Source organism: Lates calcarifer, linkage group LG6 (genome assembly GCF_001640805.2).
Source record: "Lates calcarifer isolate ASB-BC8 linkage group LG6, TLL_Latcal_v3, whole genome shotgun sequence".
Taxonomy (NCBI): domain Eukaryota; kingdom Metazoa; phylum Chordata; class Actinopteri; family Centropomidae; genus Lates; species Lates calcarifer.
Genome location: NC_066838.1, coordinates 11,918,313 through 11,929,544, shown reverse-complemented (window position 1 = coordinate 11,929,544; position 11,232 = coordinate 11,918,313). Strand labels below are relative to the sequence as shown.

Genomic DNA, 11,232 nt, shown 5'->3' with positions numbered 1-11,232 from the left:
TCCTGAGGTCCAATCAGACAAACTAAATGAAAACACCTGTGTGGGTGGACCATGTGGGGACCTCGTATACATTATACTGTATTATTTTAATCTGTTACATTTCAGTTTAAAAGTGTAGTTTCATATTCACCCCTCAAAAGAATAGTGATGTGTGAAGTGGCTGCATGTTTGTCTGAACAGACACAGTCTTAAAACCACTGGGATGAAATCTTTACATTTTAGAATAGCAACAAGTTGCATACATCCAGATTTGTCAAATAAACTGTGAATGACTTTGAGGTCTGGCAAGTTTACTTTACATACACAGGAGTGGATGAGGATGGATGAACATTCATCAAATACTCCATCATCAAATAATACTTCATTCATCAAATACTTTATAGACAGCATCTAAAGTATTTCCCCTCGAGTCAGACACAGCCTCTAAATAGTTTACACGCTGCAGGTGTTGATTCTACTGAAGCAGCTTTATAGGTCACTATTTGCAGCATTTAATTGGTTTGCCTTAAGCTGCAATTAAAATACTGTCAATCCCCCATGGTTTGAAGTTGGGTGATGTTTTTAACAAAAGACTCTTGTACAAACACAACAGATAATTTGAAATAATCTTTAATAGATACTTACAAACAAATCTACAACAAGGAATACAAATAAAATGGAAGCTGCGAGCAAGGAAAAGTAAGGTGTGGCACCGTGTGTCCACATCCAGCTGAGTGCTAAACGTGTACCATGTCTGCACACTTAAAAAATACCAGAGTCAATGGGTCTATGATATGGCATTTGACAATATGTTGGCAACCTGACCTTCTTTTATTACATTTGTGCAGCACTTTCTAGATTGTCTTTTTTTGTCATTTATGTTGCCTTAAATCTAAAGTTTGCCAATTTAGGCACAACCCAGTTCACCTACATGGTCTGTTTCTACCCATCCCCTCCCTTGCATCTCATAAAACACAAACACTACATCAATGGTTCTCAGCTATGTGGCAGTGAGACCCAAGAGTGGCAGGTTTTCATTACAACTAACCATGACACTACAGGAGCTGTTTCACTGGTTTAACATGTGCCAACGGGTGAAATCAGCCAATGAGACTGATTGACTTAATAAAAACATTACTCTTGGGCCTCAACAGGATGTGGTTGAAAACTACTGAACTACAAAAAGGCAGGAGTGACAGAATTTATTTAAAAAAAAACAAAAAACAAAGACACTGTGACTGTATTGAGAAGAATTTCCTGCAGATGCATGCTACAAATAATCACAGTGACATTATCCTTCCGCTAAAATTTCTGCTGATGATGTTCTTGTCAGATGCCTGATGGTAAGCAATGGGGCACATCCACAATCACAGAGAAACCTGATAGTGCAGTGAGTGGTGGGAGCTGCTCTTCAGCTGCCTCAGAGTGCATTCATCCACACTGCACCATAGACTCTCAATGGAGTGGTCAGCATCTCCTTTCTGTGTTTTGTGAACAACTTTTTTTAATTTTAATTTTTTTAATTTTAAAACCAAATTTTCTAAAAGCAATTAGGATTTGAGGTTATAACTCTCATGAGAAGAGGTACAAGTTGACGTGTGTATGTGATGCCACCTTGTGGTCAGATACTGACAGTGCACTTCTGCACCACGTTCAATTTCCATCACACAACTTTGTTTTCGGACAATCACATTTAAATTTAAAAGGCTACAAGATAGAAATCCATAATGATAAAGCCTGGGGGTCGCAGCAGAGGTACTGACTACATGTGCCACATCAACTTACATACCAGAGGAGGTACACCAATATGGTGGCTGTCACGGCATCGTCTGGATCAGCATGTGCATAGTGCTCAGTGATTCCTGATTTTATAAAGTTAGAGGATACAATTGCAAAGAGTCATAAAAACAGGATAAGAAACTCAACAATGAGCCCAGCCACCGACACAAAAGCATACTTGCTGAATCATTCATGAGGCTGAGTCAGTCCTGGAGGTTTGAGCAATGCTGTCAAACGGGTTCAACCCAAGAAGGATCCCAGAGAAACATGAGAAAGAGACGAGGGTGTGCTGTGTGTGTGTGTTCTGACTGTCAGCACCGTCATTGGTAGAGCAGGTAGTTCTTGAGAGAGGCCGGCAGGGGCAGTCTATGGATTTCACTCAGACGGTCTCTTCCTAATGCCACCCTCACCGAACGCCTACACAGGTCCATCAGAGAGAGGGGTTCAGCTGGAGGGAGACAAGACAGGGAGAGGCATGAGGAAGAGCATTTTTATGCATTTGCAAATGCAGAACGTTATTTCAAGAGTGTGTGCGCTTGTATCTTCAATTCATATCTGAGAGGCTGTGTGTAATGGGTTGTGTCTATTAAATGGATAGACATTCACATGAAATTGAGTAAGCACCGGGGCCATGACCTGCTCTAAAAAAAGAGAACTGAACAGCATTATAACCCTTATCATTTGTTGGAGAACATAATGAGTTTTAGTAGGCTGTTGAGCCATTACTGTGTTTGATAAAGATGAACTAAAATTATAAAATCTTTTCCTTCCATTCATATTGTCATTAGTTGATGTTATATGAAATTTGAGCTGTTTTGTGCTTTTAGAAATAAAAATGAAAAAATTAGGTTCATAATGTTATGAAATCCACTCTGAAGTTTTGAAATAGACAAATATTCCTCATGGTGGCATTAACACATGGGTTCTGCAGTTAGGTTCTCCATACTACCCTGAGTATGGACTAGAGAGAGCATCAAACTAATAAACCAGAATGGCACACAGTAGAGCACATTCCTCCACCAAGGCCAAAATGTTGAAAATGGCCCCTTTAACCGGATTGATGCCAAAATTTAATGGGTTCTTCCCTGGCCCATGGCCCATCCTACATCCAGTACTTTTTGTGTAATCCTGCTGATAAATAAATAAACACGTAACCTCCTTGGCAGAAGAACTGAAACTCAGTCAGTGTCTGTGTTGTAGTTTACATGGATCAAATGATAAGGTATAACGCTTTGGTGATTTGTTGGCTAGTACTGCCTGACCAATCAGCTACTTGATAAAATCTTTTATTCAGTGAGAAATCTCTTTCTCATTTGTATAATATTTGTATAACTTTAGTTTTTTGACTGCGTGTCTTAATGTGATGGATCTTTAGAGTTGGGCATCTTGAAAAATTTCAACAGCAGTGCGAATACGATATGTAGCCATACAACAATTTAAAATAATGTCTAAAATAATTTTTTTTAAATTGGGATTTAAATAAGGAAATATTTGCTCAAAGAACAAACAAAAAAGAAAGAACCTGACAAAATATTCGGTGCCAAAGTTCAGTACTAATGCTACAAATTCTTGTTCTGTCTTCAAAAAGTATTGACATTAAATACACATATCTTTGTAGATGTAAGGACTGAGCCATCAAGGAAAAAATATTCTTTAGCTGCAATACCAACACTGTGTACTGGATCCAAACAGCCACAACATGATCTACATGCTGTGAGACTGGGTGAGTTTAATGTCAGTGCACAAGATCAGGGATTTCACTGCTCCACATCCAACAGTCAGAGCGATGTCACATGAAATTCAAACTGGTTTTTATGCATATCACTGCATCTGTAGCGCTTCTTTTCCTCAGATCCTTCGACCTAGTTTAGGTCGAAGGATCTGAGGAAAAGACGAACATAAAAATCTAATGAGCACAGAGCACTTGGGACATGTGGGTTGTACAACATGTTTTGATAAGCACCTATGTTTCCTCATTGAAAGCTCATGACCCCTTCACCATGGAATAATTGGGATTAATCCAATTGGAATCATTTTACATTTGTCTGGGGGGGGAAACAAGCAGCTTGTTTTTGGTACATGACTATTCAGTAGCACTGGATGTTTTAAAGTGATAAACACTTGAGTCTATGAGGGAGGCACCACAGCCTGACAAAGTATAGTTAATGACAAAAAGAATGGCAGAAGGTTGTGGTGAGATCTTATCTTTACTCTGTTAACTCTTTCCTAAAAGCAGGACACAGGAAAAAGCCTGGAAGGGATACAGTTAAATATTAATTTCTATGTAATCTGGAAGGTGAAGCGAGAATACAAATCAGTCATGTTATCACATGTACTGCTCTACATAATACTACACAGGCAGACATATCGAGGCAAGTCAGACAATAATGCTGCCCTATAATAACCCCATCTGCAGTAATATGGCCTGTTTAGTATGACAAGCCCTCAACTGTCACGCCCTTGTTTATTGCATCAATAAATGCTCTGGTTATGCAAGAGGTGTACACAAGACATCATGACAGATCACACAACACTGTCATTTAGGAGAGAAAAGAATAACCAAGAGAAATTTTAAAGTTTAAAATTTTATACTTACGATCGAGACCATTTATGTACCGGATTCGTATTTCACAGTGTCCCCACACGGCGCTCACCACCGGGTACAGCTTCCTGCCCTTAAGTCCTCTGAACGCCACCCCTAGATAATGTCCGTCCACTATGTAACCCAGAGTCCCCTCATCCATGTCCAAGACTACTAAGAGAGAGTCTGGTATTATGAAGGTGTCGTCTGGCTCGAGGAAGGCTGGATAGGTTTTTCCTGGGTGGTTCTTGCCGTCATGGTAGAGTTTACTCCTGCACAGGTCCCAGCCCCAGGACTCAGCGTTGCTTCCTACCAAAGCTGTGTAGCCAACAGAGTGCAGCGGGGCGTCGCCTGTAGCCACCCCGACCACAGCATGTGTACCCCTCTGACGCATGGCCCAGCTGATCTCCCACACGTGCAGTCCCCTTGTGTAGCCAACACGGCCCCGGATGGCGTCCGTGCTCTGCGCCACAGGGTGCCTATGGAACACCAGCTTGTTGTCGTCCTTGACAAAGATGTTGAGGGAGCGGTCATCGTTGTTCCATGAGTGCTGGACCTGGACATCCAGGCTGGCAGGTGGCATGTCCAGCAGCAGATCCAGTCGAGACGGCTTGGTGTGACTCAGGGCCTGTAGCTCCAGCTTCAGGGGGCTGAATGCCGGATCCCGCATATCAATGGTTTTGATGCCACCTGGGACTTTTTGCCCCATGCTCGGGGTCGTTACAGCAGCTCCTTATTCCCCCTCCTCCTCCGCCTCCTCCTCCTCCTCCCCCCTCCTCAAAGACTTATGGGGGGAGTAATCAGCCTCAGACCCTCTCCTCCACTGTGCTCCTGCAACCCCAGAGGCAGGTTTCTGCTCCTCTGCCACTCGATGCAGACAGCCAAGGTCAGACCAGGTGTTGTTTGGAAGCCTACCTGGAGAGATTAGAAGAGATGAAGGCAGAAAAGACAAACAAGTTAATTATTCACTTATCTAATTAGCCATCATTTTGTTTGTACCAGGATACATTAACATCAGATCCTACAAAACAACAAGCTAAACATTAGACATATTGTAAGTCCATCCTTATCACACCACCACGCCCAGTGATGACAAGAAAACATCTGCTGTAATTACATCATAGAGCACTTCCTGTAAATGTCACAATGCCTATTTACATTTAACAGGAAATTCACTCAATGTTTTAACCCGATTCACTTGGTAATCAGTGGACAGCAACTGATATTAGCTGCAGGGCTGTCGAGCAGCATCAAAAGTGGCTTTGTTCTCATGGGATGCTTGTGTATAAAAACATAAAGAAAGCAGAGTCCCATGACCTAAGAAATCTGAGATGTAAAGCTAAATACCAACTTACACTGATAACATTAGAATTAAACAGCAACAGGAAGCACAAATCTACTGACCATGGCCTCATTTCCTACAGTAAGGATGCCTACTATCATTGTGATATACTGACCCACAACCACTTCAACTTAATCAAAGTCTGTAGCAGTCAAACAGTGGATTCAGTAGATCAAGACTGTATGGCCTTGTTTTTCCTCCCTGCCAATTCACTAACATGTTGAGTCAACCAAGACAGACGAGACCAACAAGTTTCTGCCAGTCAACGGTCACAAATGTACTTTCTAGATTGAAAAGATTACATATAATGGATGGAACTATTAACAGTGAATAGACTGGCCTAGTTACACTGTCAGATTGTAAAGCTGCAGTTCAGCATTTAATAACTGACAGATTTTAGCTGCTGTGTACACACAGTCTTTGTAAACAAATTGCTAACTGGGTTTTGGCAGTGTAACAGTATATACCATGAGACTATATGAATTTGCCCGCTGTCAAGAGATTTTTCTATACCATTTACACCATGGTAGTTACCACTTTAAATGTGTCTGATCATACTGGTTGATTATAGGCAATGTTGCAAATCACTGATGAAGTCACTAAGCAGAACTGCTTTATGCCAATACTGTGTTTTAATGATTTATGCATCTGCATGGTTAAATGCTTTGGTTTGTAGGCCATTGATTTCACTGCAGTAGTAGTAGTAATATATATATATTCCTTACAATGTCAGCAAGCACAGTTAGGAAGATACCTGCTTAAATCTTTATATTTAACAATTACAGAGCACAGCAAACACACCCAACATTTGTTGAACTGTGCCTTCATGATGATAATTGACCTACAGTAAGGACAACACACATTATGCAACAGAGGTCACATTTTGAAATAAAGCTCTTGATGTGCTTCAAAGCTATGTTTGGATGAATTCTGTTTTAATCCATTTGCATGATTAGAATTTTACAGACGTGCACTTGGAGACACCATGTTATCAAGAAGTCAACTAAAAATACTGGTGACCAAATTTGAACAGTGTGTTCCTGTCTTAGGAAAACAGCTGTAGACCTACAAAAGACCATATGACATGTCAGTGATACACTGCGATACATTTCCATATTAATCCCAATGTACCCGATCCATAGAAGAGCAACAGCCTATCTTGATCTAGACATCCTTATAAGTTCCTGAGCAGTTTATGAGAACAATCAGATCCATACAGTGTACAGAGATCTGATTGTATAAATGGAAAACACCCGTGTTATTATGTCCTCCTTTAGCTAAAGGACTCATTTAGGATTAAGCTGCACAAACAACATGAAAAAACACCAAAACCTTATTTGATTAGTTGTCCTCAATTTTGCACATTACGTCTCCAGCTTTTGTTGATAAAGCAGAGTCAATCCAAGAATCTGTGATGCCATGACGTTGCCAATTTTGACCACTTATCACGCAGCTAGAACATAAAGTGTCTGACATCCTGACAGATGGCTTTTTCTAGTGCCTCAATATCTCCAGACCAAAACTATGTCATGCTATTTTTTAATGTGTACCCAATACAATTAGAATGAACCTTACTTGGTCAAATGATAAAAATTCAGGAGTAAAATATGATGGTGAAGGGTGCAAAAAATTTGGACAGTTTTTTGGTGCTATGACGTTATGATGTTGGTTTAAAAGCCAATAGTGTACGAAAACTAACGAACATAAAAAGCAGCACCAAGGAGCAAAAAAGCATATCCCTGATCCTCCATGGGCTGAAACATTACTCAGCTATTCTGAAAGTGAAATATTCCCACAAACTCCAAAAATAGGGAAAAAAAGAGGGGAAAAACTCCAGCCATTTCCTATTATATGGTTGTCTAGTCAGAGGGCAACAGGAAAAGCAGTAATAAAAATGTCTGGCTTAAAAAAATAAAAAAAAAGTTCTGACGTGTTTGAGAGACACACAGCTCTTTTGAGGCAGAAACGGTTTCAGGAACGCATAAACTTGACAATAAAAGCCTGATGAACACCTGCTGTGCTTTACTTCAAAAACTCCATTACAAATAGACCACAGCTGTGATGGGGCACTTATACAGTTTATCACTGAAAAGCCTGACAAAATCTCATAGCTAATTTTTTTACATTATTCATTTCATTTGAAGCTTTAATTTAATGCCAACAGGACTACTTAAGGTCAGTAGTCAGGCCTTTCTTTTATAGTGAAAACTCTATTTGGCCTAATACCCCACACTCTGAATTAAGGATCAATATCCCAAAGACATGGTGTGACTTTTAGCAGCCACAGGTGTGACTATTGCTGCTCTTTGGTCTCAGTATTTCGGGCTGTGTTGCAGTGAGCCTGTGGAGAGCATTGTGTAATGTGGAAAACTGTGGTGCTGGGAAGGCCACTCTAATTGAATTGTAGACAAGAGTTCATTGAGAAGTGCTTTGGCTCTTCTTCTAATGCAAGTAAACAACCATTTAAATGGGTCATGTCTCCTCAGTGATTGGAAAACAGGAGGGAAGAAAAAGCAAGCAGCGGGTGGCCAGCATCTGAATGTAAACAATCTCTTTTTCAATGCCTGTCCAGCATTCAGGAAGAGTGAAACATGTTAATTTGCACACTCTTTGAGTCAGGAGTTTACCATTCCCTCTCTCCATGGCATAGGGCCACCTTACAACATGCACAACTAAATCTAAACTAACAGAACAATAAAAGGTCTTCCCACATTTACCTTGGACTTCAAAACAAACATATCCATTAGTAGCATAAAAGGTGGCTTGTGGGGGATATATCTGAGCTGGGATCCTGGCCTGGGCTCTTTGGGGTTCCTGGGCCCCTGGGTTGGTTTGGAGCTGATTAAAATGCAAGAGAAGGGCTCACTGGATTTGCTGGGCCAAGGAAACACTTGTCTCTATTGTAAGGTCCAATTTAGACCAGGCCCACCTGAACTTAAGTCCTAGCCTGTTTGTTGACCTTCTGAGTACATACAGCTCAAGATTTACCAAAGACAAAGTCATCCATTGTATGGATACAACACTTGAATGTGTTATGCATTATGTGGCTGCTGAATATAAATGTAGTCTGTGACTTTTCTGTGACTTGTGCTCTGCTTAAATTAAAACTGAACAGCGTTTTAGCTTCATGACATTTTTCCTTTGTTCAAATTCCTTTTCTTAGATGTAATTCTGTTCCAGTTTATTAGGGACACTTAACTAAACACAACAGCTCTGCAATAAATCTTAATTTGAGAGTTAAAGTTCAGTTTTTATTGTCTCCACTTTATTGATATTTTAGAGACTGTAGTTTGTGATGCTGAGGATGTGTAACGTGTAGGACTGAGGTGTACCTAATATTTGGCCGACTCTCTCTGGCATAATTGGGATGGACAAAATATCATAAACACCTCTGAATGCATCCCATTTAGACCAGATATTCAAAGCACTTTCAATATCTCTCAAGAGTCCATTATATACAGCCCTAATAATGACCATAAAGTTGAATCAACACCTCTATACAACGGCTGTAACAGCAATGAACCTATCACAAGCTTTGTTACAGTAAAATGTATTCACTGTTCTATTAATGTGCTTTAGTTTAAGTAGTTATCCATAATACTGTGGGAACTGAGTGGAAGTCGGCCTTCTGGACAGTTAAACCGTAACAGCTTGTCATGCTAGCTAATGTAAAAGCAGCCTAATCTTCTCATATGCTCTCGTGGGCCAAGCAGCCGTGTGGTCCAGGTTCGACGAGATTCCACGCGCGACCACAGGCTAAAGGAGCGCGTGAAACGGACGTTACGAACCGTTGATTTTCAGCGTTGTTTCTGTTTACCTGAGACTCGGCCGCGTTCGAAACGTTTGTTACACAACAAGAGGCACAAACCGTCGGCGTTAGCATAAACAGCTACAAAACATGGCTCATGTTAGCGAGGGGCGAAGACGAAACACCTCATTAGTCCTTTTAAAAACTGGACGTTTGGGGAGTGACGGGAATTTACGAGCTTTGTTTTCGATATCGAACATGTAAATGTGATGTAAAGAGGAACACTGAAACCGAAACAAGCGCGTCGGCAGCCACCATATGAGCAGAAAACGGGGGGAGAGGAGGAAGAAAGGCACACAGCAAACAGACCTTTTTGAGGCAGTCAAACAGCAAGGTGGACGACACGGGGTAAGGCTTCAGGGTCTTCACTTACTCCATCGTAGTTTTCTGTTTCCTTGTGGTCTGAGCTTTTACCATTTCAAGCTGGACATGAATTAGGTGAAATGATGATGGCTGCTCTCTAACATCTCTCGCGTCACGTGGTAAAATGCTCCCAGCTGCTATGGTAGATTAGGACCTCCCTAATGACGGTCAGCAGCTACAGCAAAGTTGGCTTCATATTGGCATTGCAGTTTATGCGGCTTTTGTGTTATAATTTTATTCATGAGACATGTACAAGTGCAGTGGTGCACACATCTGAAATTATCTAACTTAAAACACGACTTTGTCAGACAAACAGTAAACTAAATATCTTTGAGTTGTGGACTTTTGGTTGAACAAAACAAGACATTTGGAGACATCACCTTTGACACAGAGAAACTGTAATAGACAATTTCATTATTTTTACTGTATGTTAGACACACACACAAATAAATAAATAAAAAACCAAAAGGTTAACGAATAATAAAAAAAAAAACAATCATTAGTTGCAGCCCTACAATAAACAAATTTAAATTTCACAGTTGAAATATAGATTGAACTTGTATTCCATAAATCTGAAACCAATCTTTAATTTTCTTTTATGAGACCTAAGTCACATTCAAACCTTCTATATTTGATATTCACTAGTACTTCTGATTTGATATATATTGATTGAATGTTTCTAAATATATTTCAACATATATTTGTGTTTTTGTCACCTTAAAAACACTTGTGACAGCTAAGTTAAATTTAAAATATGAGGTTGTTGGTACATAGAAAATGTGTTTCTTAAATATCTAATTATTTTCAAAACTGTTGATTTTATAAAAAATATTTAGGTAAATACAGAATTACACACAGACACACACACACACACACACACACACACACATTAATCTTAACATATTAATACTAAAAAAAAGAAAGATATAATAGTCGTAATTTGTTTATCCATGAATAAAATTAAACACGTTGTTGAAGATGGACTAAAATATCCAGTCAACAGCCACTCTCCAATATAAAACTAACTTCAGTCCACAGGATTTTTTAAATGTGTAATCTCAACTGCAGACACTGCACTACACTACACTACACTGGGCTCACATGCTGTTCAAGTCAGGTAGGACATCACACATCTGCTGTTCATTCACATATTTCTAAGTTTTACAGTAAGGCAGGCAGTTCTACATTAATTAATAGTTAAACTATTAAAAAACTGCTTTAGGTTTATACCTCGTCTGTGGTACTCTCTGATGGGTTTACATTCACAGTGAGTACTTGGTGTCTTTGCAACATCTATGCCAAAAATAGAATATTTCTGTTTTGCTGTGTATTTACATCCAGTTGAAATGTGTTCTTGGACAGGATCATGCTATAACAGTC

At 39.8% G+C, this 11,232-nt stretch overlaps 1 protein-coding gene across 1 annotated transcript; it reads right to left on the bottom strand.

Moving 5' to 3' along the window:
- Positions 1-593: 593 nt before the first annotated feature.
- spsb1 (splA/ryanodine receptor domain and SOCS box containing 1) lies at positions 594-9,996 on the bottom strand. The gene is made up of 3 exons (XM_018665998.2): positions 9,799-9,996; positions 4,355-5,254; positions 594-2,206 (listed from the first exon to the last, which is right to left on the bottom strand). Exons 2-3 carry the CDS (start codon positions 5,046-5,048, stop codon positions 2,079-2,081), a joined length of 822 nt encoding a protein of 273 aa, XP_018521514.1. The 5' UTR covers positions 5,049-5,254; positions 9,799-9,996; the 3' UTR covers positions 594-2,078.
- Positions 9,997-11,232: the final 1,236 nt, after the last annotated feature.